The sequence below is a fragment of the Limanda limanda genome, chromosome 11 (genome assembly GCF_963576545.1).
Source record: "Limanda limanda chromosome 11, fLimLim1.1, whole genome shotgun sequence".
NCBI lineage: Eukaryota > Metazoa > Chordata > Actinopteri > Pleuronectiformes > Pleuronectidae > Limanda > Limanda limanda.
Genome location: NC_083646.1, coordinates 917,501 through 942,500, shown reverse-complemented (window position 1 = coordinate 942,500; position 25,000 = coordinate 917,501). Strand labels below are relative to the sequence as shown.

The window sequence follows — 25,000 nt, the reverse complement described above, 5'->3', positions numbered from 1 at the left end:
TCCGACCCGGGATGAGAGCGTCGCAGCCCGGGCTGAGAGCCGCAGGACGCACCGAGCAGAACCGGAAGCGACCAGCAGGTGCGTTCGATTCCGTTTCTTTCATCTTTTCACGTTTTGTCGCTAAACATCAGAGATGAAGAGAAACGAGGTGTTAGTGTTCGCAGCCAATCAGAGCCTCGGAAGCACATGACTCATCTGACGGGTCCGACGCAGAGCGATTCCTCATGAATGTTTCTCATTATACTATTATAAATATATAAATATATATATATATACAGTAAATGATGAGTTTGAGTGTTGACTGAACTTGATTCGACACGCTGCTCGTCTCACGTTGCGCCTGCGCACAAAGTCTCAGGTTTCAAACGACCACGTGACATTTGGTGTAAAGACTTGAAGCCGAATTATAAAGTTATTAATTCTGATTCATAAACTACTGTAGTTATTAAGTTTAATATCACAGACGTTTCTCTGAGGGCGATCAAACCTTAAAGTGGTAGAATTTCTGAGGGAGTTTTTAGCCGCAGCTGTTTAAAGAGGCCGATGAAGCAGCTGTAACGATGTGTGAATGAATCTGTTTTTTATAATATAATTTATATAAAATTATATTTTGTCGTTGTCAAAGTGCGTTTGTTTTCTGTCACCGAGCCGCTGCTGCCGGGCGGGGCTGCAGGTGGCGCTGTCCAGCACTGTGGTGCTGAAAGTGTCCCCGTGTGTCACTATAACACACGAGAAGAACAAGAGTTTAATTTAATAATTTGTATGAATACAAATTAAGTTTTTAATAGTTATAGTTATGATTTTAATTATAAATTATTATTTATGTATAAAATTATTACATTTTCCCACTGTTTTAGTTTCCAAAAAATTGAAAAAGCTTCTTCATCAACCACCCGTCAAAAAACAACATAAAAATCAATACTATCATCAAATTGTTACAAGTTGTTATTCAATCCTAATGAGTTTCATTAACACGTATAGATGTATATCTCTGTGTATGTGTGTATATCATCATATTTCATATAAAGCTAGTTTCGGTATTGTGTATTTTTTACGTTGATATTTTCTTTCTTTAAATCACGATTAGTTTCCAGACGCTCGGACTGAACATGACGGAGAAAACGTTGCTGCTGCTGCTGCTTCACTCGGTCGACGGTAACACATCCTTCATATCCATTCATCAGGAAATGATTCTCTCTTTCTATTAAAATAATAAATCATCCAAATGTAAACATGTTAGTTTACCAAATAGAAGTTTGCATAAATAATTTTCTTTGAATATTATTAGCTTTACAATTTACCTGTCGATATTATTCTGTTGGTCTGATTCACAAACTCAAATTTTGTCTGTTTACAAAATAAATATAAGTATATGTTACATATTTAAAAAAACAACATAAGCTCAAACCCTAACTGTCTGTGAAATATATAATTGACCACTAGATGGCACCTTCTTATATCCCGAATTAACCAGAACTTTGTTTCAGCTGTCATGGCGTCTCAGTGCTGGCAGGGGGCGACCTTCTCTCAGGCGGTGGTGTCCCCGGCAGCGGACAGCAGCGGCGTCCTGCGGGTCCCCGGCGTGCTGACGCTGCCGCAGTGCGTGGCGGCGTGCTGCGACCTGCCGGGTTACGATCTGGCCTGGCTGTTCCAGGGACGCTGCTATATCCTGATCTGCCAGCAGAGGGAGAACTGCCAGCCGCGAGAGAGACCAGGGGCCGACTCGTCCTTGGCCTTCCTGCGGAGGGCGCCACCTGAGACGCTAGTGCTTCAGTCGCTGGTCAGAGGGGAGCCGTCCAGCGGCCGCTGGGGGTCCCGGCCCTCTGAGGCCCCCGGGGACCTGGAGGTCCTGAAGGACCTGAAGGACCTGGCTCTCTTTGACCTGGGGGGTTCCGAGGGAAGCCCGGAGGAGACGGCAGGCGGAGAAACGTCGACTCATCATTCGTCTCTGAAGGGAAGAGACGGATTCAACCAATCAGAAGCAGACGTCGGTCCAGAGAGGACTGACAGCACAGACATGCCCCCCCCCACCGGGACGGCTCAGATCCCAGCCTCGTCGGGGGGGAACTTCAGCCGAGGAGACGAGGACGGAACCCGGAGGCCGACGGATCCGGCAGAGGAAACCGTGAGTGAAGAACCGACTCAGAAACTAACATCAGTTTCTAATACTTCAGAATCTTCTCTAAATCCACTTATATTTATTTATTCATATATAACATTAATATACATGTCAGCTCCTCGCCTGGATTCATAACTATTTTGAATTGTGATACATTTTTTCGCACGTTTCTTTCCAGACCAAAACACAAGGTGGCACTGTTTCCTCATCAACCACTGACTCCACCCATCAAGACCATTCAAGGACCTCAGCTCCACCCCCGACCGCAGCTGATTGGCCGAGCAGCACGACCACACAGACGGGTACAGACCACATCAACGTTATAACCATAGATATATATAAAGACTAGATGTCTCGTTCGACGGAGCTGGACGTCCGCACATGGCGGCCATCTTGCTATGGGGCAGCTCGCTCACCCATAACATCGTGTTGGTAAATAACCATAACTTGCTCAATTTTCAACCGATTTTGAAACGGTCTGGTTTATTATAAACGTCAGAGATGTAGTTATGACACTGCATACTTATGAATAATTATGTTATTTTCTAAAAAAAAATAATAATTTATGCAGTGTCATAACTACATCTCTGACAATTATAACAAACCAGACCGTTATGGTTATTTACCACTACCAACACAATGTTATGGGTAAGGGAGCTGCCCCCTAGCAAGATGGCCGCCATGTGGCAACGCAGACGAGACATCTAGTCTTTATATCTATGGTTATAACTATGATGAAGACTTTTAAGTTGAAAATCCTCCAGGAAGTTGTTACAGCTTTAGTGATAACACAGAAGCTTGTTTCCTTCGCTCGCTGTTTGCAGATCGATCCCCGACACCACTGCTCACGTTGTCTACACCTGGACACACAACCGGTACACACACACACACACACACACACACACACACACACACACACACACACACACACACACACACACACACACACACACACACACACACTCACTCGTTATAACAGGGTATTAATTAAAGTATCACAGTATTATTTTATTATTGATTTTTAATATTTAAATGACTTGTTTCTGATCCACAGATGTCGTGATGACGTCAGCAGCAGCTGCAGCTCCGCCCACCATGCCCCACCCCCCGACCGCCACCTCACCTCTCAGCACCAGCCCCGCCCCCCCCACCACGACCCCCCTCTCTGCTGAGTCTGGTAAAAAAAAAACTTTCTGTTAAATCAACTAACAACATTTTTTTAAATTTATAAAAACCATCGACATCTCTTTTGTGATTTGTTCAGAGTCGGAGGTCGTCGGGTCAAACCGCGCCCCGGTGGCGGTCGTAGGTCCTGACAGGAAGTTGTTCCTCCCGCTTGGCAGCTTGTTGCTCGATGGCAGCGGCAGCACGGACGACCGCGGCATCGCCAGCTACCACTGGGACGCCCTCAGGTCAGAGGTCAACCTGCAGTGAAATGAAGATTTCACCGTTTTGTGTTTGTTTAAAATCTTTTGAAGAATCTCTGATGTTTCCGTCCTGTTTCCTCTCCAGCGCCCCCCCCGGGCTGAGGCTGGAGGACGCCGACCGGGCGGCCGCCACGGCAACAGGTCTCCGGGGGGGGCGCTACACCTTCCGACTGACTGTCTCCGACCAGCAGGGGGCGACAGACAGCGCCTCGGTGACCTTCAGGGTGGAGGAGGGTGGGTTTGAGTCTCGTATGTTTCTGATCGGAATCAGCAGCGCGTTGATTCTTCTTCTGTGGTTCTTCCTCCTGCAGCCGCTCGTCTTCCTCCCGTCGCTCACGCCAGCGGCAGCCACACGTTGACTCTGCCCAACAACTCGCTCGTCCTGCGAGGATCCGTCACCGACGGAGACCAGACCCGGGTCCAGTTCCTCTGGGTCAGGGACCGCCAGAGTCCTGCTGCCGGGGTCAGTCCAGAGACTCAGATCAGATTATAGATTATAGATTATAGATCATAGATCATAAACTAGATTCAGTCCGTCTCACCTGTGTGTGTGTGCAGGACGTCCTGTACGGCTCGGAGACGCAGGCCGCTCTGTGCCTCGCCAACCTGGTGGAAGGAACCTACCTGTTCCAGCTGCGGGTGGCCGACGCCCAGGGGCGCTCCAGCACGGCCACGGCCACGGTGGAGGTCCGACCAGGTGGGACCAGAGCGAGGACTGAGGGCCGGGGGGGGCCGGGGGGGCGCTGCCAGCTGTCCTCGTGTTTCAAGTTTGTCCCTCCTGTGTCTCCGTAGACCCGGGCGGGGGGGAGGAGGTGGAGCTGGAGATGCTGGTGTCAGTGTCTCAGGTGAGTTTGTCTCAGAGAGACACGGTCGTCCGGCAGCTCGCCGCTCTGCTGCACGTCCTCGACGGAGACATCCAGGTCCGAGCGCTGCAGGGACACTCCCACCTCAGGTACCGACCCACTGGTTCCTGACTGGTTCACTGACTGGTTCACTGACTGGTTCACTGACTGGTTCACTGACTGGTTCACTGACTGACTGGTTACTGACTGGTTCACTGACTGGTTCACTGACTGGTTCACTGACCGACTGGTTACTGACTGGTTCACTGACTGGTTCACTGACTGGTTCACTGACTGGTTCACTGACTGGTTCACTGACTGGTTCACTGACTGGTTCACTGACTGACTGGTTCACTGACTGGTTCACTGACCGACTGGTTCACTGACTGGTTCACTGACTGGTTCACTGACTGGTTCACTGACTGGTTCACTGACTGACTGGTTCACTGACTGGTTCACTGACTGGTTCACTGACCGACTGGTTCACTGACTGGTTCACTGACTGGTTCACTGACTGGTTCACTGACTGGTTCACTCACTGACTGGTTCACTGACTGACTGGTTCACTGACTGGTTCACTGACTGACTGGTTCACTGACTGGTTCACTGACTGGTTCACTGACTGGTTCACTGACTGGTTCAATGACTGGTTCACTGACTGACTGGTTCACTGACTGGTTCACTGACTGGTTCACTGACTGGTTCACTGACCGACTGGTTCACTGACTGGTTCACTGACTGGTTCACTGACTGGTTCACTGACTGGTTACTGACTGGTTCACTGACTGGTTCACTGACTGGTTCACTGACTGACTGGTTCACTGACTGGTTCACTGACTGACTGGTTCACTGACTGACTGGTTCACTGACTGGTTCACTGACTGGTTCACTGACCGACTGGTTCACTGACTGGTTCACTGACTGGTTACTGACTGGTTCACTGACTGGTTCACTGACTGACTGGTTCACTGACTGACTGGTTCACTGACTGGTTCACTGACTGGTTCACTGACTGGTTCACTGACTGGTTCACTGACTGGTTCACTGACCGACTGGTTCATTGACTGGTTCACTGACTGGTTCACTGACTGGTTCACTGACTGACTGGTTCACTGACTGACTGGTTCACTGACTGGTTCACTGACTGGTTCACTGACTGGTTCACTGACTGACTGGTTCACTGACTGGTTCACTGACTGACTGGTTCACTGACTGGTTCACTGACTGACTGGTTCACTGACTGGTTCACTGACTGGTTCACTGACTGGTTCACTGACTGCTTCACTGACTGGTTCACTGACTGACTGGTTCACTGACTGGTTCACTGACTGCTTCACTGACTGGTTCACTGACTGGTTCACTGACTGGTTCACTGACTGACTGGTTCACTGACTGGTTCACTGACTGGTTCACTGACTGGTTCACTGACTGGTTCACTGACTGGTTCACTGACTGGTTCACTGACTGGTTCACTGACTGACTGGTTCACTGACTGGTTCACTGACTGGTTCACTGACTGGTTCACTGACTGACTGGTTCACTGACTGACTGGTTCACTGACTGGTTCACTGACTGGTTCACTGACTGGTTCACTGACTGGTTCACTGACTGACTGGTTACTGACTGGTTCACTGACTGGTTCACTGACTGGTTCACTGACCGACTGGTTACTTACTGGTTCACTGACTGGTTCACTGACTGGTTCACTGACTGGTTCACTGACTGGTTCACTGACTGGTTCACTGACTGGTTCACTGACTGGTTCACTGACTGGTTCACTGACTGACTGGTTCACTGACTGGTTCACTGACTGCTTCACTGACTGGTTCACTGACTGACTGGTTCACTGACTGACTGGTTCACTGACTGGTTCACTGACTGGTTCACCGACCCACTGGTTCACTGACTGACTGGTTCACTGACTGGTTCACTGACTGGTTCACTGACCGACTGGTTCACTGACTGGTTCACTGACTGGTTACTGACTGGTTCACTGACTGGTTCACTGACTGACTGGTTCACTGACTGACTGGTTCACTGACTGGTTCACTGACTGGTTCACTGACTGGTTCACTGACTGGTTCACTGACTGACTGGTTCACTGACTGACTGGTTCACTGACTGGTTCACTGACTGACTGGTTCACTGACTGGTTCACTGACTGACTGGTTCACTGACTGGTTCACTGACTGACTGGTTCACTGACTGGTTCACTGACTGACTGGTTCACTGACTGGTTCACTGACTGGTTACTGACTGGTTCACTGACTGACTGGTTCACTGACTGGTTCACTGACTGGTTCACTGACTGACTGGTTCACTGACTGGTTCACTGACTGGTTACTGACTGGTTCACTGACTGACTGGTTCACTGACTGGTTCACTGACTGGTTCACTGACTGACTGGTTCACTGACTGGTTCACTGACTGACTGGTTCACTGACTGGTTCACTGACTGGTTACTGACTGGTTCACTGACTGACTGGTTCACTGACTGGTTCACTGACTGGTTCACTGACTGACTGGTTCACTGACTGACTGGTTCACTGACTGCTTCACTGACTGACTGGTTCACTGACTGGTTCACTGACTGGTTCACTGACTGGTTCACTGACTGGTTCACTGACTGGTTCACTGACTGACTGGTTCACTGACTGGTTCACTGACTGGTTCACTGACTGGTTCACTGACTGCTTCACTGACTGGTTCACTGACTGACTGGTTCACTGACTGGTTCACTGACTGCTTCACTGACTGGTTCACTGACTGGTTCACTGACTGGTTCACTGACTGACTGGTTCACTGACTGGTTCACTGACTGGTTCACTGACTGGTTCACTGACTGGTTCACTGACTGGTTCACTGACTGGTTCACTGACTGGTTCACTGACTGACTGGTTCACTGACTGGTTCACTGACTGGTTCACTGACTGGTTCACTGACTGACTGGTTCACTGACTGACTGGTTCACTGACTGGTTCACTGACTGGTTCACTGACTGGTTCACTGACTGGTTCACTGACTGACTGGTTACTGACTGGTTCACTGACTGGTTCACTGACTGGTTCACTGACCGACTGGTTACTTACTGGTTCACTGACTGGTTCACTGACTGGTTCACTGACTGACTGGTTCACTGACTGGTTCACTGACTGCTTCACTGACTGGTTCACTGACTGACTGGTTCACTGACTGACTGGTTCACTGACTGGTTCACTGACTGGTTCACCGACCCACTGGTTCACTGACTGACTGGTTCACTGACTGGTTCACTGACTGGTTCACTGACCGACTGGTTCACTGACTGGTTCACTGACTGGTTACTGACTGGTTCACTGACTGGTTCACTGACTGACTGGTTCACTGACTGACTGGTTCACTGACTGGTTCACTGACTGGTTCACTGACTGGTTCACTGACTGGTTCACTGACTGACTGGTTCACTGACTGACTGGTTCACTGACTGGTTCACTGACTGACTGGTTCACTGACTGGTTCACTGACTGACTGGTTCACTGACTGGTTCACTGACTGACTGGTTCACTGACTGGTTCACTGACTGACTGGTTCACTGACTGGTTCACTGACTGGTTACTGACTGGTTCACTGACTGACTGGTTCACTGACTGGTTCACTGACTGGTTCACTGACTGACTGGTTCACTGACTGGTTCACTGACTGGTTACTGACTGGTTCACTGACTGACTGGTTCACTGACTGGTTCACTGACTGGTTCACTGACTGACTGGTTCACTGACTGGTTCACTGACTGACTGGTTCACTGACTGGTTCACTGACTGGTTACTGACTGGTTCACTGACTGACTGGTTCACTGACTGGTTCACTGACTGGTTCACTGACTGACTGGTTCACTGACTGACTGGTTCACTGACTGCTTCACTGACTGACTGGTTCACTGACTGGTTCACTGACTGGTTCACTGACTGGTTCACTGACTGACTGGTTCACTGACTGACTGGTTCACTGACTGGTTCACTGACTGTTTCACTGACTGACTGGTTCACTGACTGGTTCACTGACTGTTTCACTGACGTCAGAGATGTAGCTATGACACTGCATACTTATGAATAATTATGTTATTTTTCTAAACAATTTAATAATTTATGCAGTGTCATAACTACATCTCTGACGTTTATAACAAACCAAACAGTTTAAAAATCGGTTGAAAATTGAGCAAGTTATGGTTATTTAAAAAGTACGCACCACTACAACACAATGTTATGGGTGAGCCAGCCGCCCTCAGCAAGATGGCCGCCATGTGGTGACGTTCGACTCCATTGGCCGAGGCATCTAGCCTTATATATGTCTACGGTCTTATCCCCCTGTGATTGGCTGCAGCTCGGTGCTCCGGCTCTCGGTGGGCGGGCCCTCGGGGGGCGGGCCCTCGGGGGGGCAGCCCTCGGTGGGGGGGCCCTCGGGGGGGCGTCTCTCTGGCTCCAGGATCGTGAGTCTGCTCAGGAACCAGCTGCTCAGAGACAAGAGCGACTACCTGCTGTTCCGAGTCCTGAGAGTCGACACCGTGTGTGAGTGAGGATTCTTCTCTGAGAAGCTTTTAATAGAAAATATGATTCTGATCAAATTGATAAAAATACAGATTTATCAAACTTTACACTGAATTACAGATGATGATGAAGAACGTGTTGTTTTGACAGATTCACATTTATTCTTAGCTCTTAAAACATTAGTGTTGTGTAGTAGCAGACCCCAGTGATTGTGTGTCCGTGTTGCTTCAGTGTGTCTCCTCCCCTGTTCGGGGCGTGGCCAGTGCGACCCGGTCACCAAGGACTGCTCATGTGACCCGTTCTGGACGGAGAACGTGATCCGCCGTTACCTTGGTGACGGAGAAAGCAACTGTGGTAACTCTGATTATTAATAAATTAAACTGAAAACATTTTGGTGTTGTAGTAAAATATTATGTAAATGTTTGTTTGTTCATTGAACGTGATGCGTGTCTGTGCTCCTCCGGTCAGAGTGGCGGGTGCTGTACGTGGTCCTGACCAGTTTCCTGCTCATGGGCGTCATCCTGTCCGTCAGCTGGACCTTCGTCTGCTGCTGCAAGAGGTCAAGAGGTCAACGCACATCTCCACTCTGCGTCTGTGAGGAATGAAGCTGACGCTGGTTGATCTGTGTGTTCAGGAGGAGCCGGACCCGAGTGAGGAGGAAAACCAGGTACACCATCCTGGACAACATGGACGAGCAGGAGAGGATGGAGCTCAGACCCAAGTTCAGTGAGTGGTGTCGTGGCAACTTCTACATCCCACTACCAACGAGGAAACGAGACACAAAGTTCTCTTACAGTATTGTCACACTTTAATGCTCAGAGCATGGTGCATACAACAGAGTTCAGATTGTAATATGCACACAGATAGAAAACAGGTCATTTACTTTATACCTTCGGCTAACCCCTCCCACTCTGGAGGGGGTGTGTTAAACAGTCAAAGGTTGAGATCCTTTGATCACACGAATACAACAATGCCTAGTTGAAAGCAATAAAGCCAATACACAATGTGGTACAGGAAGAGCAGCAAGATCAAGGAGAACAAGCAGACGAATAAACATTCAGTTTCTACAGGAAAAACAGGATCAAAGAAAGGAAACATTTAGGTTACAATGTGTAGAGATTCAAACATGATCAATCAAAGGGGAAATAAACATTTTATTATGGTCAATTGTTATATTTCCTTTACAGTGGGAAGGTCAGAGGTCAACCTGGGATCACACAAATCCCGTTCGACCTCCTCGTACCTTCTTTCACCTTTTGTTAGAAAAGTGTTGGATAAATGTATTATTATAAGGGCTGTCAATAGATTAAAAAAAATTAACTAATTAATCTCACATTTTGAAATTCATTAATCTAGATTAATCGCGATTAAAAGTTTGTCTTTCTTCTAAAGACTAAATCTTATAAATGAACGAGTCATCACTTCAGACAGCCTGTATTTTATACAATGCTGTGTTTTCAAAGAGGCTCAGGCCTATAACACCTACCTATAGAGTGGCAGCCAGGTCGTTAAATATCATGTATGATAAATTGTGTAACAAAATATTTTTAAAAACCAGCTGAAAATATTTCCAATGTCCTTGGAAACAATAACACTGCTTCTTTCTTCATTGAAACATCCAGATTAGTAAAAGGTAAAAAAAGTAATGTATTTGAGACACCATTGGTACTGTCATCTTTAACATTGAACAACACACACAACAGCATAACAAGTGGCCTTGGTAAACTGAACTGACATTCAACAAAGACTCGAGGAGCTGAATCTTCTTCACCGGAAGTAAACAAAGTTGCGTTAACTGCATTAAAATATTTTATCGCATTAATCTCGGGCACAATAATCTCATAGATTAACGCCTGTCGGAGCACCGAGCTGCAGCCAAACACAGGGGGATAAGACCGTAGACATATATAAGGCTAGATGCCTCAGCCAATGGAGTCGAACGTCACCACATGGCGGCCATCTTGCTGAGGGCGGCTCACTCACCCATAACATTGTGTTGGTAGTGGTAAATAACCATAACTTGCTCAATTTTCAACCGATTTTTAAACTGTTTGGTTTGTTATAAACGTCAGAGATTAAGTTATGACACTGCATAAATTATTATATTGTTTAGAAAAATAACATAATTATTCATAAGTATGCAGTGTTATAGCTACATCTCTGACGTTTATAACAAACCAAACCTTTAAAAAAACGGTTGAAAATTGAGCAATTTTGGCAGCCCTAATTATTATTATTTCTTATCAAACTGTGACATTTTAGATCATAGATCTTGTCACGCATGATGTTGATAATAAATCAGCTGACAGTTCTAGTTCAAGTGAATCTGTGTGAGAGCAGAAGCGTGAGTAGGAGTGAACTGGTTCCTCTGTGCAGGCATCAAGCACCGGAGCACCGAGCACAACTCCAGCCTGATGATGTCCGAGTCGGAGCTGGACAGCGACCAGGACACCATCTTCAGCCGGGCCCGCCCCCCCGGCCCCAGCAGGAAGCAGCTCGCCGCTCAGGCCAATCGCAACGGAAACGCCTTCGGATGACGGGACAGCGAGCTGGGCGAGTGCAGGAGGTTTCACTCTGGCGCCCCCAAGTGGTGAGAGAGATAAGGCTTCTCATAGCAAGACGAGCTGAATCCTCGTTAGTGAAACCAGTCAGGTGAGCGTCAGGGTCACTTCCTAAACACTGAGGATTTAAAGGCCTTCCAACAGCATTCACTCATTAGCTAACAAGCTACACCAAGCTAACGTGAGCTTCATTTATTGTTTCATCTCAATAGTAACTTGTTAACGATTAGCATCGATCACATCCATCCAGTCGCCCCCTGCTGGACTAAAACATATCAGGATCCAAAAGAAGTTTAGCTTAGCTTAGCACTTTGAGGGAATTGCTATTGTTCTACAAACATTTCCAGTGTTGGATGTTGACTGACGACCTCAACTCACACAAGATAAACACAGTTTATTTATTTCATTGTCTTTGTACGTTGTCCTCCATGTTGAACCTGGCCGAGCACAAGGACGTGAACCAAGGGGCGGGGCTTAGCCAGTCAGAAGGAAGCACGGTCCAATCGGATGAAGATGTGAAGTGAGGTTTATTTAACAGAGCAGATCATCTGAGGCAGTGGAGTGTTTCTACCTTTGATCTTTTAAGGGGTTAAAGGTCTTGTTTTGTCTGAATAGAACCAAAGTTTCTTAAATGAGTTCATCTGAACAGAAACTCCTTCAGTCCCAGTTCACATCTGGAACCATTAACTTCTGTAAACCATCTTTATCGGAACCTCTGCAGTCACCGTCTGACACCAGGGACACGATGTAGGATTCTCATTTCTTCTTACATGGGAAATATAAAAGTCTTTTTCACATTAACTTTGACTACTACAAAATATATATTACGATTAAGTCCAATTACACATATTAGAAATACAATCTGCTGTACAAACGACAGTTGGTACTGATGGACAGGAGTGTTTACGACATTAAACTGATGGAATAAATTACTGTAATTCTATATATATAAGTACATAATAAATAAATGCTACATGATATAAATTATAGTGATAATTGTGTTAAAGAAATACAATATTATTAAGCTTCTGGGCAGTAACCTGTTTAAATATGAGTATTTCCTGCGTGCAGATCTGTACAATCATTCCTTTTTCAGATTGTCTCTGAGTTTATGAAATCTTTATAAACGTAATGATCATTTTAAGCCAAATATATGAAAATCAGTCTAATCAGGTTCATTAACAAAATAGCTGCTGAGAAAACGATGAAGCTCCTGATGAGTGAGATGGTTACGACACCGGGACTCTGTAATAAAACACTCAAGTCTTTTTCATAAACTTTACGTCTGGTTTTTATTTCCTCTTCACAGTTTCAGTCACTTCCAATAATGTTTGTAGAACAAACGTCACGAGACTCATTTTGGCAAAACTGCTTCAGGTTCAGATTCAACCTGACGACGTGTCACCAGGAAACTTTAAATCTGATCTATTTATTTATCTCTACACAGAAAAACACTGACATTGATTTTGTTCTAGAAACCGGAGACATGCAGATGATTCCTCCACATTAGCCACGTGTTCAACGTCTATATTCAACAAATCATTTTACCCAAGAAACATAAACTACATTTTGAACTAAAGGTCCAAACGTTAAACTAATGATTAAAATGCAAATCTGTTCCTATTTCTTTTATATCAGCATATTTAAGGATTTTAATCACAAAAAAAACTGTTTTCACTGAAATAATCCTACGACAGAACTTCAGGAAGATCAACACCAACAGAACGATTTATCTTAAGGGTTTAGGGTATTTTGTTTAATCAGTAGCACAACAACATGTCTGTGTTATACAGGAAGTTCACTTTGTGGAAAACAGATGTTTTCTAAGATGGTGACGGAGAAGAAGCAGATTTCCTGACGTAACCTTCACCAACGTTTTCAACTAAACCCCGCCCCTAACAGTCACTCTCCAATCACAGCTTAGCAACTGTCACCGGTTCCTGTTAGCATGCCGGCTAACTAGCAGCAGCAACTAGTTTGTAGTGTTTAAAGTTTCCGTTAGAAAAAGTCTGGTTGTTGGAACCAGAAGCAAGAAGTTCAACCCAGAGTCGACTCAAACGTTTATTACTTTTGCTGCTTTGTTTCTAATTTGTCTGTATTTCTGTTTTTACATTTGTATATAATTGTTTCTTTACTGTATATTTGTATATTTGTATTGTTAAAGCTCTCTCTCTCTCAGTGGCTTTCCCTCTGTATAAATAAAGGTTTCAATGAATCAATAATATATTAGTACGTAAAGTTTCTTTTACAGGACTATTACAAAAAACTAAACTATGACACGTATTTGGCCGTTAAAGGCTGTTACCATGGTAACCAGTGCAGATGCAGTGTGAGAAGGTAAAGTTACCGAGGGGGGCGGGGCTTATCCACAAGGGGACGCTACAGCTCCTCCTACTGGTTAGAGTAGTAAAATATTATTATTTCAAAATAGGACCATGAATGAACTCCTCCTGTTTTGATGGTGGGTCGTGATTATGGCACAAAATCATCCAATCAGAACTGAATATCAACCCTGATCAAAATATTAATTTCAAAAGAGATTTCTCAAAATACATTTCTCTGGACCCTGTTATTATTTCTTTCTGTCATCAGGAACGTTAAAATGTGTTAATCACAACGTGGCTCTACAGATCAGAGCTGGACGGCGGGCGCCGCCCCCTCACAGCTGGACGGCGGGCGCCGCCCCCTCACAGCTGGACGGTGGGCGCCGCCCCCTCACAGCTGGACGGTGGGCGCCGCCCCCTCACAGCTGGACGCCGCCCCCTCACAGCTGGAGGCCCCCGAGACACATGTACTTCACGTCTAAGTACTCCTCGATGCCGTACTTGGATCCCTCGCGGCCCAACCCGGACTGTTTGACCCCCCCGAAGGTGGCCTCCGGGGTGGACAGCAGGCCCTCGTTCACTCCAACAAGCCCCACCTCCAACGCGTCCGCCACCCGCCAGATCTGACTGATGTCCTGCGAGTAGAAATAACCTGAGAGGACAGAGAAGGAATCTTTAGAGCTGGAAGAAGTGTCTGGTTCCATCAGAGTCCACTTCCTGTTCTCTTCTGGAGTTCTTCACCACAGGAGGGAGGAGGGAGGAGGGAGGAGGGAGGAGGGAGGAGGGAGGAGGGAGGAGCTCACCTGCGAGTCCGACGGTCGACGCGTTGGCGATGGCGAGCGCCTCGTCCTCGGTATCGAACCTGTGACACACAAACAGGTTCTGATACCAACACAAACAGCTGCAGCAGAGTTTCTATCACTGCTTTATGTTTTAATACAGAACTTTATCACGATTAGTTTTTCCTTCCCCTTCACCAGTTCAGTTCAGTTTCAGCCTCCATGTTGAAGTCACTGTGACCTTTGACCTTAAGATCTAATCAGTTCTTTGAGTCCAAGTTAATATTTGTACTTTGTAGAAAACATTAACTGGAGCGGAGGAATACTAATCCGGGTGTTATAGTTTATAATAAAAACACTCAAACGTCCTCTTGGTATTTTAATGTAGCAACAACTTTAGTTTGTTATGATTCTTTGTTATGATTCTTTGTTGTGCGTCTGCATGAAGGAAACATCTGCATATGAAATAAATATAACGTCTTCACAGACCAACAAATGAAAATACATCAAATGCAGAAGTGGTCACTTTAAGAACAAGTGAAGATCTGATTCAGTTTGAGGATTTCTGTTTTATAGAAGCATCAACAGAGGAGATAAGAGGAAATTAATCTTAAATGAATCTTTAATATTCCACATGGAACACGTCTGAGCTTCTCAGCTTCGAGCTCATTGGCTCCAGGTTTTGTGATTTTTAAAAAGCTCAGTAATTAAATTAGTGAAAATAAAGAAGAAGACGTTAAAGGGACTCTTACCTTTGTTGCATTTTTACACTTTTTTTGGATAAGGTTAAATTGGTATTAATAAGGTAATGACACTCTAAAATGCAAGACAGACCCACCAGGAGTAAAAACAAACAATTATTTCACTCTCATAATATTTAGTGAAAACTTCAACCAATAAAATTCTTCGGACCGAAGGACCTTATTGGCCGACAGACCTGTCTGTTTGCTGCATGGACATGCAGGTTTTCCGTCTGCTTCTTGTGGCGCATTCGGGCCCGTCATCATATGTGAATGTAAATGTATATAACTTACCGAATCCATTGCTTTGGTAAACAAAAACTCACGTGCGTGCGCAGAGGCAGTAGGTTGTAAGTCTGCTTGTAAATAAAGTTTCTTCAAAAAAACACCGCGGATGGGAACGAGGGGGTGGGGCATTGGAGGAAGGCGGGATGATTTGAATGTGCTGTAATTCTCAAATGCAACAAAGGTGAGAGTCCCTTTAACGGGAGAAGAGGTCTGACTCGGACCTGATGACCGGCAGCAGCGGGCCGAACGTCTCCTCCCGGGTGCAGAGCATCTCCGTGGTGACGCCGGCGAGCAGCGTGGGCTCCATGAAGGACCCGTCCAGACGCTTCCCGCCCCTCAGCACCTTCGCTCCCAGGGACACGGCGTCAGAGATCTGCTGGACCACCTGGGGGACAGAGGACGGGTCAGAGGTCACCTGGACACAAACCAACCCCCCCGAGCGGAACCGGGTCTGCACCTTCTCTGCAGCTCGGGTGTTGATGAGCGGCCCCTGCGTGGTGCCGGGGGCGGAGCCGTGACCCAGACGCAGCTCGGCGTCCATGGCTCGGCCCAGTTTGTCCATGAAGCGGTCGTACACGCCGCTCTGGACCAGGAAGCGGTTTGAACACACACACGTCTGCAGGGAGGAGGAGACCAGTCACTGAAACCTGTATATTATATTATAGATATTATATTATATTACATGTTACTTTGCAGTATGAATACCTGTCCGGAGTTCCTGAACTTGGAGGCCATGGCTCCGCCCACTGCCCTGTCGATGTCGGCGCTGTCGAACACGATGAAAGGGGCGTGGCCACCCAGCTCCATGGACGTCTTCTTCACTGTGTCGGCGGCCATTCTCAGCAGCACCTGAGAGGAGATGACTTTAGATTATAATTACATTGCATATTGCAATATGACTCTGTTAACTGTTTTGCATTTAGCATTTCACTTTTTACTTCACTTTTTATATTTTTTATATATTTTTATTCAGAAATGTTTATCTCAAAATAAATGTTACTTTGTATAAATATTGGTAAACAGTGAGTAAATATATACTGGTTTCCCATTTTTTATTGCTCTCCTATGCATGTTGTATTTATTGCGTTTTTATGTTTCTATGTTCATTGTTTGCACCAATAACCAGAGCAAATTCCTTGTATTTGTGAACGTACTTGGCAATAAAATACTTCTGATTCTGATTCTGATTATTTATGGATTCATAAACCGTGATGAGGACGTTAAACAAACAAACAGCAGAACAGAGAAGTCGTACTTTGCCGGTGGCGGTGGAGCCGGTGAAGGAGATCTTCGCCACCAGGGGGTCGGTGCAGAGAACCCCCCCGACCGCCGGCGTGCTCTCTCTGGAACAAGGGACCACGTTGAACACACCCGCCGGGATCCCCGCCTGATCCGCCAGCTACACAACACACACAACACACACACACAACACACAACACACACAACACACACACACAACACACACAACACACACAACACACACACACAACACACAACACACACAACACACACACACAACACACAACACACACAACACACACACAACACACACACAACACAAACACACACAACACAAACACACACAACACAAACACACACAACACAAACACAGAGTTGTTAGTTTACGTAAAATAACAAACATTAAAGAGCAAAACTTTTCATATCTGAGGTAAAAGACTCAAAATGATCTTTAAATCACGTTAAGATTTCATCTGGTGTCATGATGAGATACAAGTGGAAGAGTTTATTAAAGATCGATTGTGTTATTATTGCACCGACCTCGGCCAGAGCGAGCGCCGACAGGGGCGTGTCCTCCGCCGGTTTGACCACCACCGTGCAGCCGGCGGCCAGAGCGGCCCCCACCTTCCTGGTGATCATGGCGCTGGGGAAGTTCCACTGTGAAACAACACAACATCACAACACAACTTCTTTCCAATCAGAGTCGTTCTTACATGAATAGTTTTCAGCAGTTTTCAACCCGGTTTCTGGTCTTGACCTTTGACCTTTGACCTCTGAAATCTCATTATCTCGGCCTCCACGTGAACATTGGAACCAGATTTGAAGGTCGATCTTGACTCAGTTCACAAAGCAAAGAAGTGGATGTTTGTGTCACAACATGAGGTCACCTTGACCTTTGACCTCCACATTTGAATCAGAACATTTCAATCAAATCTGAAGAAATTCCCTCCAACAGAAACAGAGGCTTGTGATTGGCTGCTCACCGGGGTGATGATGGAGCACACGCCCACCGGCTGCTTGAGGAGGAAGAGCTTCCTGTCCTTCGCCGGCGAGGAGACGATGTCGCCGTAAACTCGCCGCGCCTCCTCTGAAAACCACTCCAGGAAGGAGGCGGAGTACGCCACCTCCCCGAGAGACTCCGCCATCGGTTTGCCCTGAAAAACACACAATCCACCCGAGGGTGAAACGACGACAAAGACCACAACACAACAACAACACATCCACTTCCTGGTTCTGTGGAATACCCCCCCGTCTACACACGAGACTCACACATTCAAACGTGATCAGTTTGGCGAGGTCTTGTTTGTGCAGCGTCATCAGGTCGAACCACTTCCTCAGCAGGACGCTCCGCTCCTGCAACAACACACAGGTATTAATGTTGTGTAGGTAAAGATGCAGATTTGTGTGATTTTTGTTGATTATTAAATCATAACATCTACAATCATCAGAACTGTTTTTTTATCTGTAGCTGACCTTACATTTTCAAACCCTCAGAAATCGAACGTTTGTTTATTAATATCATTTTTATCCAGTTTGAAGTCACATGTTCACTTTCTGAATCTCTGATCTGAAGTTTCCAGAGAAACGAGCGTCAGCGGTGGCTCCGCCCCTCGGTGGCGTTCCCGTGTCGACCAATAAACCAGGAACCCCCCCCTCCTCCATGTTAGCCGCTGGGACCGGGATGTTTGTTCCATTGTTTCTGATCAGTTTGGATTTCATTAGTCATGATTGACAGCTGAGACTGACTCAGGGTTCTGTGTGGGCGGGGCCTCGATACCTCGCAGTCCCACTGCAAATAACGTAATCGCCACAAGATGGCAGCGTTTGTATCCGAGATATTTTGGCTTCACTTCTGCAGCCGCTGGAGATTCGTCGTCTTTATCTACTGTTTTTATTTAGTGTCTTATTTACAGTTTGTGTTACTTATTAGATTGAGACGAAATCTGTATTTTGTGAGTTAGAAAATTGTTGCCAATTACTCGACTGTCCGTTGTCTGATTGTTTCTGCACTAGAGTGAATGAGCCTGTATTTGTTTTTTTCTGGGTGGAAATACAACATGAATATTTAATTGAAGGTTAGTTTGAGCCGAATTCACGTTGAATTGTGTTTTCACTGAGAAACACAATTCAAACGTCATCTGGTAGTTTTAATTAGAGACGGGAATCAGCAGGGAGCTCCCGATACGATACTATCACGATACTGAGGTGGCGATACGATATGTATTGCGATTCTGTAAGTATTGCGATTCGATATTACGATTTCCTGGGATTTCTTTTGGTTATTTACTTTTTTTTTAAATACTGGACCATGGAAAAATGTTGAATCATTCCTTCAAATACAACACAGTCAAATTCACTGAGAGCTTTACAAGTTTTATTTCAAATATTAACATTAACTTAATGACTCCCGGGCAGCCAATAGAGAAAATAAATAAAAATGTTCCCTATTATTGTAAAGCCCCTGTCAACTGCACACAAACTGACAGATTAAGACATGTAAGCCACTTAGGCTACTTTTAAACAATTAGAAAAGGTAAATTAAATAGAATGAATAAAAGTTTACTTAAAATATAAACTTTGAAATAAACAAAAAGTAGGCTATTGTTGTTTGCATGTAGGCGATGCAAAGCTAGTGCTTGGGTATGTTTAGATTCTTGTGCAAAAACAAGAGCTGGTCAACATGCTCTGGGGTGATGTTGCTCCCCCCATATATCCCCCCCCCCATAAACCAATTAATATGTTTTTAAAAAATAAAAATAAATCGATTTGGGAGGCAGCATGGCGATTTAAAATCGTCATTCACAAGAATCACGATTTGTAACTGAATCGATTTTCCCCCACCACTAGTTGTAACGGGGCTCATCCGCAGGATCGATATTAAACTGGAGGTTAGTCCGGTTGAGTTCGGGACAGAATCCGTTCTCCCGGGTCACGGAGGTGGAACTCGGTTCGTGTTTCTCTGTGAATGTTTAATGTTTTGAATTCACACCGGTTCATAAAACCTGCAGCTGGTTGTGTTGCTGCTTCTCAGCGCATGCGCAGGACGGATACGCAGCCGAATGGAAACGGTTGAAAACATCCGGTTGACTCTGAAGTTAAAGTTGTGATTTTATCTAAAATGCGGGTTTTATTATAAAATGTGTCTGAGCCGAATCAGAGTTCCGCTCCTGCAGCAGAGGAAGCATGCTTCACATCCCGCTCCGCTGCTGGTCCGGGATCGAACCTGCAGGATCTATGGTAAAGCGGGTGTTTCCGCTCGGTACCTTGGCTGTGTGCCGCCTCCAGCCGGGGAAGGCCTCGGCGGCCGCGGCCACCGCCCGCCGGGCCTCCGCGGGGCCGCAGTCCGCCACCCGGGCCAGCTCCTGCCCGGTGGCCGGGTCCAGCACCGGGAACACCGAGGCCGCGGACACCCAGCGGCCGGACACGTAGCCCTGGGTCCGGAGCAGCGGAGCGGCCACGTCCAGGCTGTAGAGCCGGGCCATGGAGGCGTGAGGGCCGGGCAGAGCGGGCAGGAGCAGCCGGAGGAAGCAGCGGGTCCTCGGCACCAACACAGCGGACATCCCGGGGCTCTGGCTCTCTATGCGGGGCTGAGCGCTGCTTCGTGCCCGCGGATCCGCAGCTGAAGCTCCGCTGGCTCCGGTCGGTTTGAACCGGTCCGAGGGGGAAGCGGGAAACCACGTGACTGTGACAAGCACAAAGGTTCGAGTCCGGGAGTCCGGGAGCACCGGAGCGTGTCAGAGAGACATGCACTGTACTGCAGGACACACTTAATATATATACATTAGGGGGGGGAATGGGCAAAAATGTGACGATTCAATAGTATTGCGATTCTGCGATATATTGTGATTCATGTCCCCCATATTATTCAAAGGCATTACAATAAATGAGGAAAATAAGACTGCTCAACTCACTTCAAATGTCACATTTAATTCTGTGAACAACATTGTCTTCTACACATTAACTGAAGTGCAAAAACTTTGTCCTTGAACATTCAGGACACAGGACCTTTGTAATTATTTTCTGAATAGGAGACCTCTCACATGAACACTGAGCTCAATCATATAAATAAGAGGAACCTAGAGCTTCAATCAAATTGAGACCTGCAAGGTCATGACCCAAAATGTCAAATTCATTTGGGAATATTGGCATTTTTGTTCAGAAGAAGGAGTTGGTCAACATGCTCAGATGTTAAAGTTCCTCTGGAACGTTCCCATATCTCCTGCAGTGGAGAACATCCTTTCCTCAGACACACTAGGTATCTTTTAAACTCTGAAACTCTCCTCGTCATGCTTTGCCAGCCAGGGGCTGTTACGTATATAATTGTAAATAAATATTTTTTTTTAAATAAAAATTATTGCATATTAAATATTAAATATTGCAATACTTTGTGCTACAGTATCGATATAATCGGGGGGCGCAAAATATCGCGATACTGGACAGAATCGATTTTTTTTTCCCACCACTAATACATATATATACATATATATGGTAAAGTAAATGTATACAGTACTTTACATGATATGTCAGTGTAATTTTACACATAGCATCTGCTTGACATATAGTATTGAATATAGTATAGTATATGAAGTTATAAAATGTTTCCCCTCATCATTGCTGCTGAAACCTTTCTCCTGATGATGTTCTCCTCTACACATCTGTGTCACTTGTGTCCGTCCTGGGAGACGGATCCTCACATGTGTCTCTCTGAGGTTTCTACGTGTCTTCACCTGTTAAAAGGGTTTTTAGTAGTTTGTCCTGACTCTTGTTGAGGGTGAAGGACAGAGGATGTCTCACCATGTTAAAGCTCTATGAGACAAACTGTGATTGGTAAATATGGGCTATACAAATAAAATGTGATTGATTGTTAGTGTTATTGGTAAATGAATTAGAATGACTGTAAATGGACATGTTCAGTCAAAGTGTTGCAGCAGGAGTTGTGTGACAGAAGAAACAGTTCTACATTATAAGATTTGAATATTTATCTGTTCTTCATGTGTTTAGTAAACGAAACGTTTGAATGTGTCGTTGTGGATCAAGCATCAGATCAGTCATCTGTGTTTCTTTCCACCAGGTTTGACTTTGTCCTCGTTACTGATTAAACTTCATTAATGTGTCATCACATCTGAACTCCGGACGCTCACTTCCTGAATGAATTCTCCTTCGGTTCATTGGTTAATTCTCTGATTGTTTTGAGTGAAAGACTCAGAACCTGAAAAACAAGTGTGGAGGAAAATCCACCTGAGCAGGTGTCTCTCTGCTGTGGCCTCGGCCGACAGGGAGAAACAGCAGATAGACTCAGGGGAGGATTTCATATCTCTTTATTATTAAGTTTTATTAAACACCTCTTTGTATTAATTCGGGTATGTCTTTTTTTTTTTCATATTGTCTCGTGCAACGCCTCCTTGTATAAAGTCCTGTGTGAACTTGCAGCCAGTTGTTGTTCTGAGCACCTGTGCTTAACTCTGCAGAGCTTATTATTATAAAGACTCAAAAGCAACTCCAGTCTGAGAATATCATTATTTCAAATCTCTAGATGAATTTCTATCACAAAAGAAACGTTCATTAAATCTACTTTATTATCGAATAATCAAGTGAACATTTATTATGGTTTATCTCAGGGGTCTTCAACGTTTTTCAGGCCAAGGACCCCCAAACAGGTGGAGAGATGGAGCAGGGACCCCCTACTGTATATATTGTATAAAATTGTGTTTTATATTAAACTGGGCCTAGTGCCATGTATAAACATAGCTACCATGTTATTGTGCATTCAATACTAAAGGCCAATTTATGCCTCTCCGTTGTTTCTATTACGGACAGATAAGACCGCCCTATCCGTCGTGAAACGCCCTCTCCGAGCGCCTCGGAGAGCTTTTCGTACACGTCTGATTTTTCTAACTATCCGTCTTCATGTTGGAGACCCGACGGACCGCTCTTGGCTGTGATTGGTCCGCGAACGACATCATTTCCGTATGACGTCATTTCCGTATTTCCGGACCTCAAACTTCCTGTTTACTTGTAGCAACAAACACGAACACAACTACGATTCTACGATTAATGTGACGTGTGTGTTCAGCCAGCGGAGTTGTCCGGCTGACGGTGGCTCGTTAGAGCACTGAGGGCATGTGTGCACGGTCACAGACGGTTATAACGAGCTTTCAAACGGCACTAGCATGCTAGGCTAGCCACCATGCTAACTGCGGTGGTAACGGTGCAAAAACACGCTGTCACGACTTTAATTCCACTTCTATCATGACACTGTTTCTATAATACCGTCAGGTTAGAAGCAAACACTGGGTAGTGGTTAGTGTCGGGAGTCCCTGCTGACTGTGTGTGGAAGCTGGGGGGAGCTAGCTCCGTGTAGCTTCTAGCTACATGTAGCCTCAAGCAGATTCAAGCTGTGGAATCAGCAACACAGTTCGGAAACAAGACCGGGGAACCGCTGCGCTAAGAAACGATTACATCAGCATCTTGACCCGCTGGGTGTCACTTTATTTAGTTCTGTTAGTTGCCATGGTTCAGTGTGTGGGAGGAGCTAACATGTAAACAGAGACACGTGGACTTCTTCTTCCCAAATGGGGTAGGCCTCTCTGAGCTCGTCTTCCGTTGCGCCACCTATGGGTTTGGCGGGGAATTGTTTTTAGACGGATAGTCGTCGGAGAAGTAAAAATCAAAAAGACTCTTTGTCCCCTGCTGAGACCTCTCCGAGAAACGGACACGTAGAAGTATATAAGAGCCTTAAGGTATTCAAATATTAACACGGGTTCATATATTCATGTTTTTAATTTAAACATGTGCAAGGTACAGGGTGGCCATGCCACTGCCATTTATAAACATACAGTGGGTACGGAAAGTATTCAGACCCCTTTAAATTTTTCACTCTGTTTCATTGCAGCCATTTGCTAAAATCAATAAAGTTAATTTTATTTCTCATCGATGTACACTCAGAACCCCATCTTGACAGAAAAAAAACGTAGAAATGTAGAAATTTCTGCCAATTTATTAAAAAAGAAAAACTGAAATATATCACATGGTCATAAGTATTCAGAACCTTTGCTCAGTATTGAGTAGAACCTTTTGAGCTAGTACAGCCATGAGTCTTCTTGGGAATGATGCAACAAGTTTTTCACACCTGGATTTGGGGATCCTCTGACATTCTTCCTTGCAGATCCTCTCCAGGTCCGTCAGGTTGGATGGTGAACGTTGGTGGACAGCCATGTTCAGGTCTCTCCAGAGATGCTCCATTGGGTTTAGGTCAGGGCTGTGGCTGGGCCAGTCCAGAACGGTCACAGAGTTGTTCTGAAGCCACTCCTTTGTTATTTTAGCTGTGTGCTTAGGGTCATTGTCTTGTTGGAAGGTGAACCTTCGGCCCAGTCTGAGGTCCAGAGCACTCTGGAAGAGGTTTTCTTCCAGGATATCTCTGTACTTGGCCTCATTCATCTTTCCTTCAATTGCAACCAGTCGTCCTGTCCCTGCAGCTGAAACCCCCCCCCATAGCATGATGCTGCCACCACCATGTTTCACTGTTGGGATTGTATTGGGCAGGTGATGAGCAGTGCCTGGTTTTCTCCACACATACCACTTAGAATTAACGCCAACAAGTTCAATCTTGGTCTCATCAGACCAGAGAATCTTATTTCTCATAGTCTGGGAGTCCTTCATGTGTTTTTTGGCAAACTCTCTGCAGGCTTTCATATGTCTTGCACTGAGGAGAGGCTTCCGTCGGGCCACTCTGCCATAAAGCCCCGACTGGTGGAGGGCTGCAGTGATAGTTGACTTTGTGGAACTTTCTCCCATCTCCCTACTGCATCTCTGGAGCTCAGCCACAGTGATCTTTGGGTTCTTCTTTACCTCTCTCACCAAGGCTCTTCTCCCACGATTGCTCAGTTTGGCTGGACGGCCAGGTCTAGGAAGAGTTCTGGTCGTCCCAAACTTCTTTCATTTAAGGATTATGGAGGCCACTGTGCTCTTAGGAACCTTGAGTGCTGCAGAAATTATTTTGTAACCTTGGCCAGATCTGTGCCTTGCCACAATTCTGTCTCTGAGCTCCTTGGGCAGTTCCTTCGACCTCATGATTCTCATTTGCTCTGACATGCACTGTGAGCTGTAAGGTCTTATATAGACAGGTGTGTGCCTTTCCTAATCAAGTCCAATCAGTTTA

At 45.8% G+C, this 25,000-nt stretch overlaps 2 protein-coding genes across 2 annotated transcripts; one reads left to right on the top strand and one right to left on the bottom strand.

Moving 5' to 3' along the window:
* Positions 1 to 21: 21 nt before the first annotated feature.
* Positions 22 to 11,448, top strand: kiaa0319 (KIAA0319 ortholog). Its single transcript, XM_061080839.1, has 15 exons — positions 22 to 78; positions 1,088 to 1,155; positions 1,488 to 2,125; positions 2,298 to 2,421; positions 3,174 to 3,296; positions 3,384 to 3,531; positions 3,632 to 3,780; positions 3,858 to 4,009; positions 4,105 to 4,243; positions 4,339 to 4,498; positions 8,748 to 8,932; positions 9,143 to 9,265; positions 9,380 to 9,470; positions 9,546 to 9,637; positions 11,288 to 11,448. Exons 2-15 carry the CDS (start codon positions 1,110 to 1,112, stop codon positions 11,446 to 11,448), a joined length of 2,331 nt encoding a protein of 776 aa, XP_060936822.1. The 5' UTR covers positions 22 to 78; positions 1,088 to 1,109.
* Positions 11,449 to 12,747: 1,299 nt separating this feature from the next.
* On the bottom strand, positions 12,748 to 20,527 carry aldh5a1 (aldehyde dehydrogenase 5 family, member A1 (succinate-semialdehyde dehydrogenase)). Its single transcript, XM_061080646.1, has 10 exons — positions 20,106 to 20,527; positions 18,112 to 18,195; positions 17,826 to 17,996; positions 17,383 to 17,499; positions 16,859 to 17,002; positions 16,309 to 16,452; positions 16,061 to 16,219; positions 15,825 to 15,988; positions 14,600 to 14,658; positions 12,748 to 14,448 (listed from the first exon to the last, which is right to left on the bottom strand). Exons 1-10 carry the CDS (start codon positions 20,400 to 20,402, stop codon positions 14,237 to 14,239), a joined length of 1,551 nt encoding a protein of 516 aa, XP_060936629.1. The 5' UTR covers positions 20,403 to 20,527; the 3' UTR covers positions 12,748 to 14,236.
* Positions 20,528 to 25,000: the final 4,473 nt, after the last annotated feature.

What these genes read in the sequence shown, in the direction of transcription:
- kiaa0319 (XM_061080839.1), top strand. Translation starts at nt 1,110, where the DNA reads ATGACGGAGAAAACGTTGCTGCTGCTGCTGCTTCACTCGGTCGACG. An exon ending in CCTGAGAGTCGACACCGTGT is followed by an intron (nt 8,933 to 9,142) that starts GTGAGTGAGGAT and finishes GTGTTGCTTCAG; the next exon opens with TGTGTCTCCTCCCCTGTTCG. An exon ending in TTCGTCTGCTGCTGCAAGAG is followed by an intron (nt 9,471 to 9,545) that starts GTCAAGAGGTCA and finishes CTGTGTGTTCAG; the next exon opens with GAGGAGCCGGACCCGAGTGA.
- aldh5a1 (XM_061080646.1), bottom strand. Translation starts at nt 20,402, where the DNA reads ATGTCCGCTGTGTTGGTGCCGAGGACCCGCTGCTTCCTCCGGCTGCTC. An exon ending in CGGCGCTCGCTCTGGCCGAG is followed by an intron (nt 17,003 to 17,382) that starts GTCGGTGCAATA and finishes TGTGTTGTGTAG; the next exon opens with CTGGCGGATCAGGCGGGGAT. An exon ending in CCGCTGCTGCCGGTCATCAG is followed by an intron (nt 14,659 to 15,824) that starts GTCCGAGTCAGA and finishes TGTGTGTCACAG; the next exon opens with GTTCGATACCGAGGACGAGG.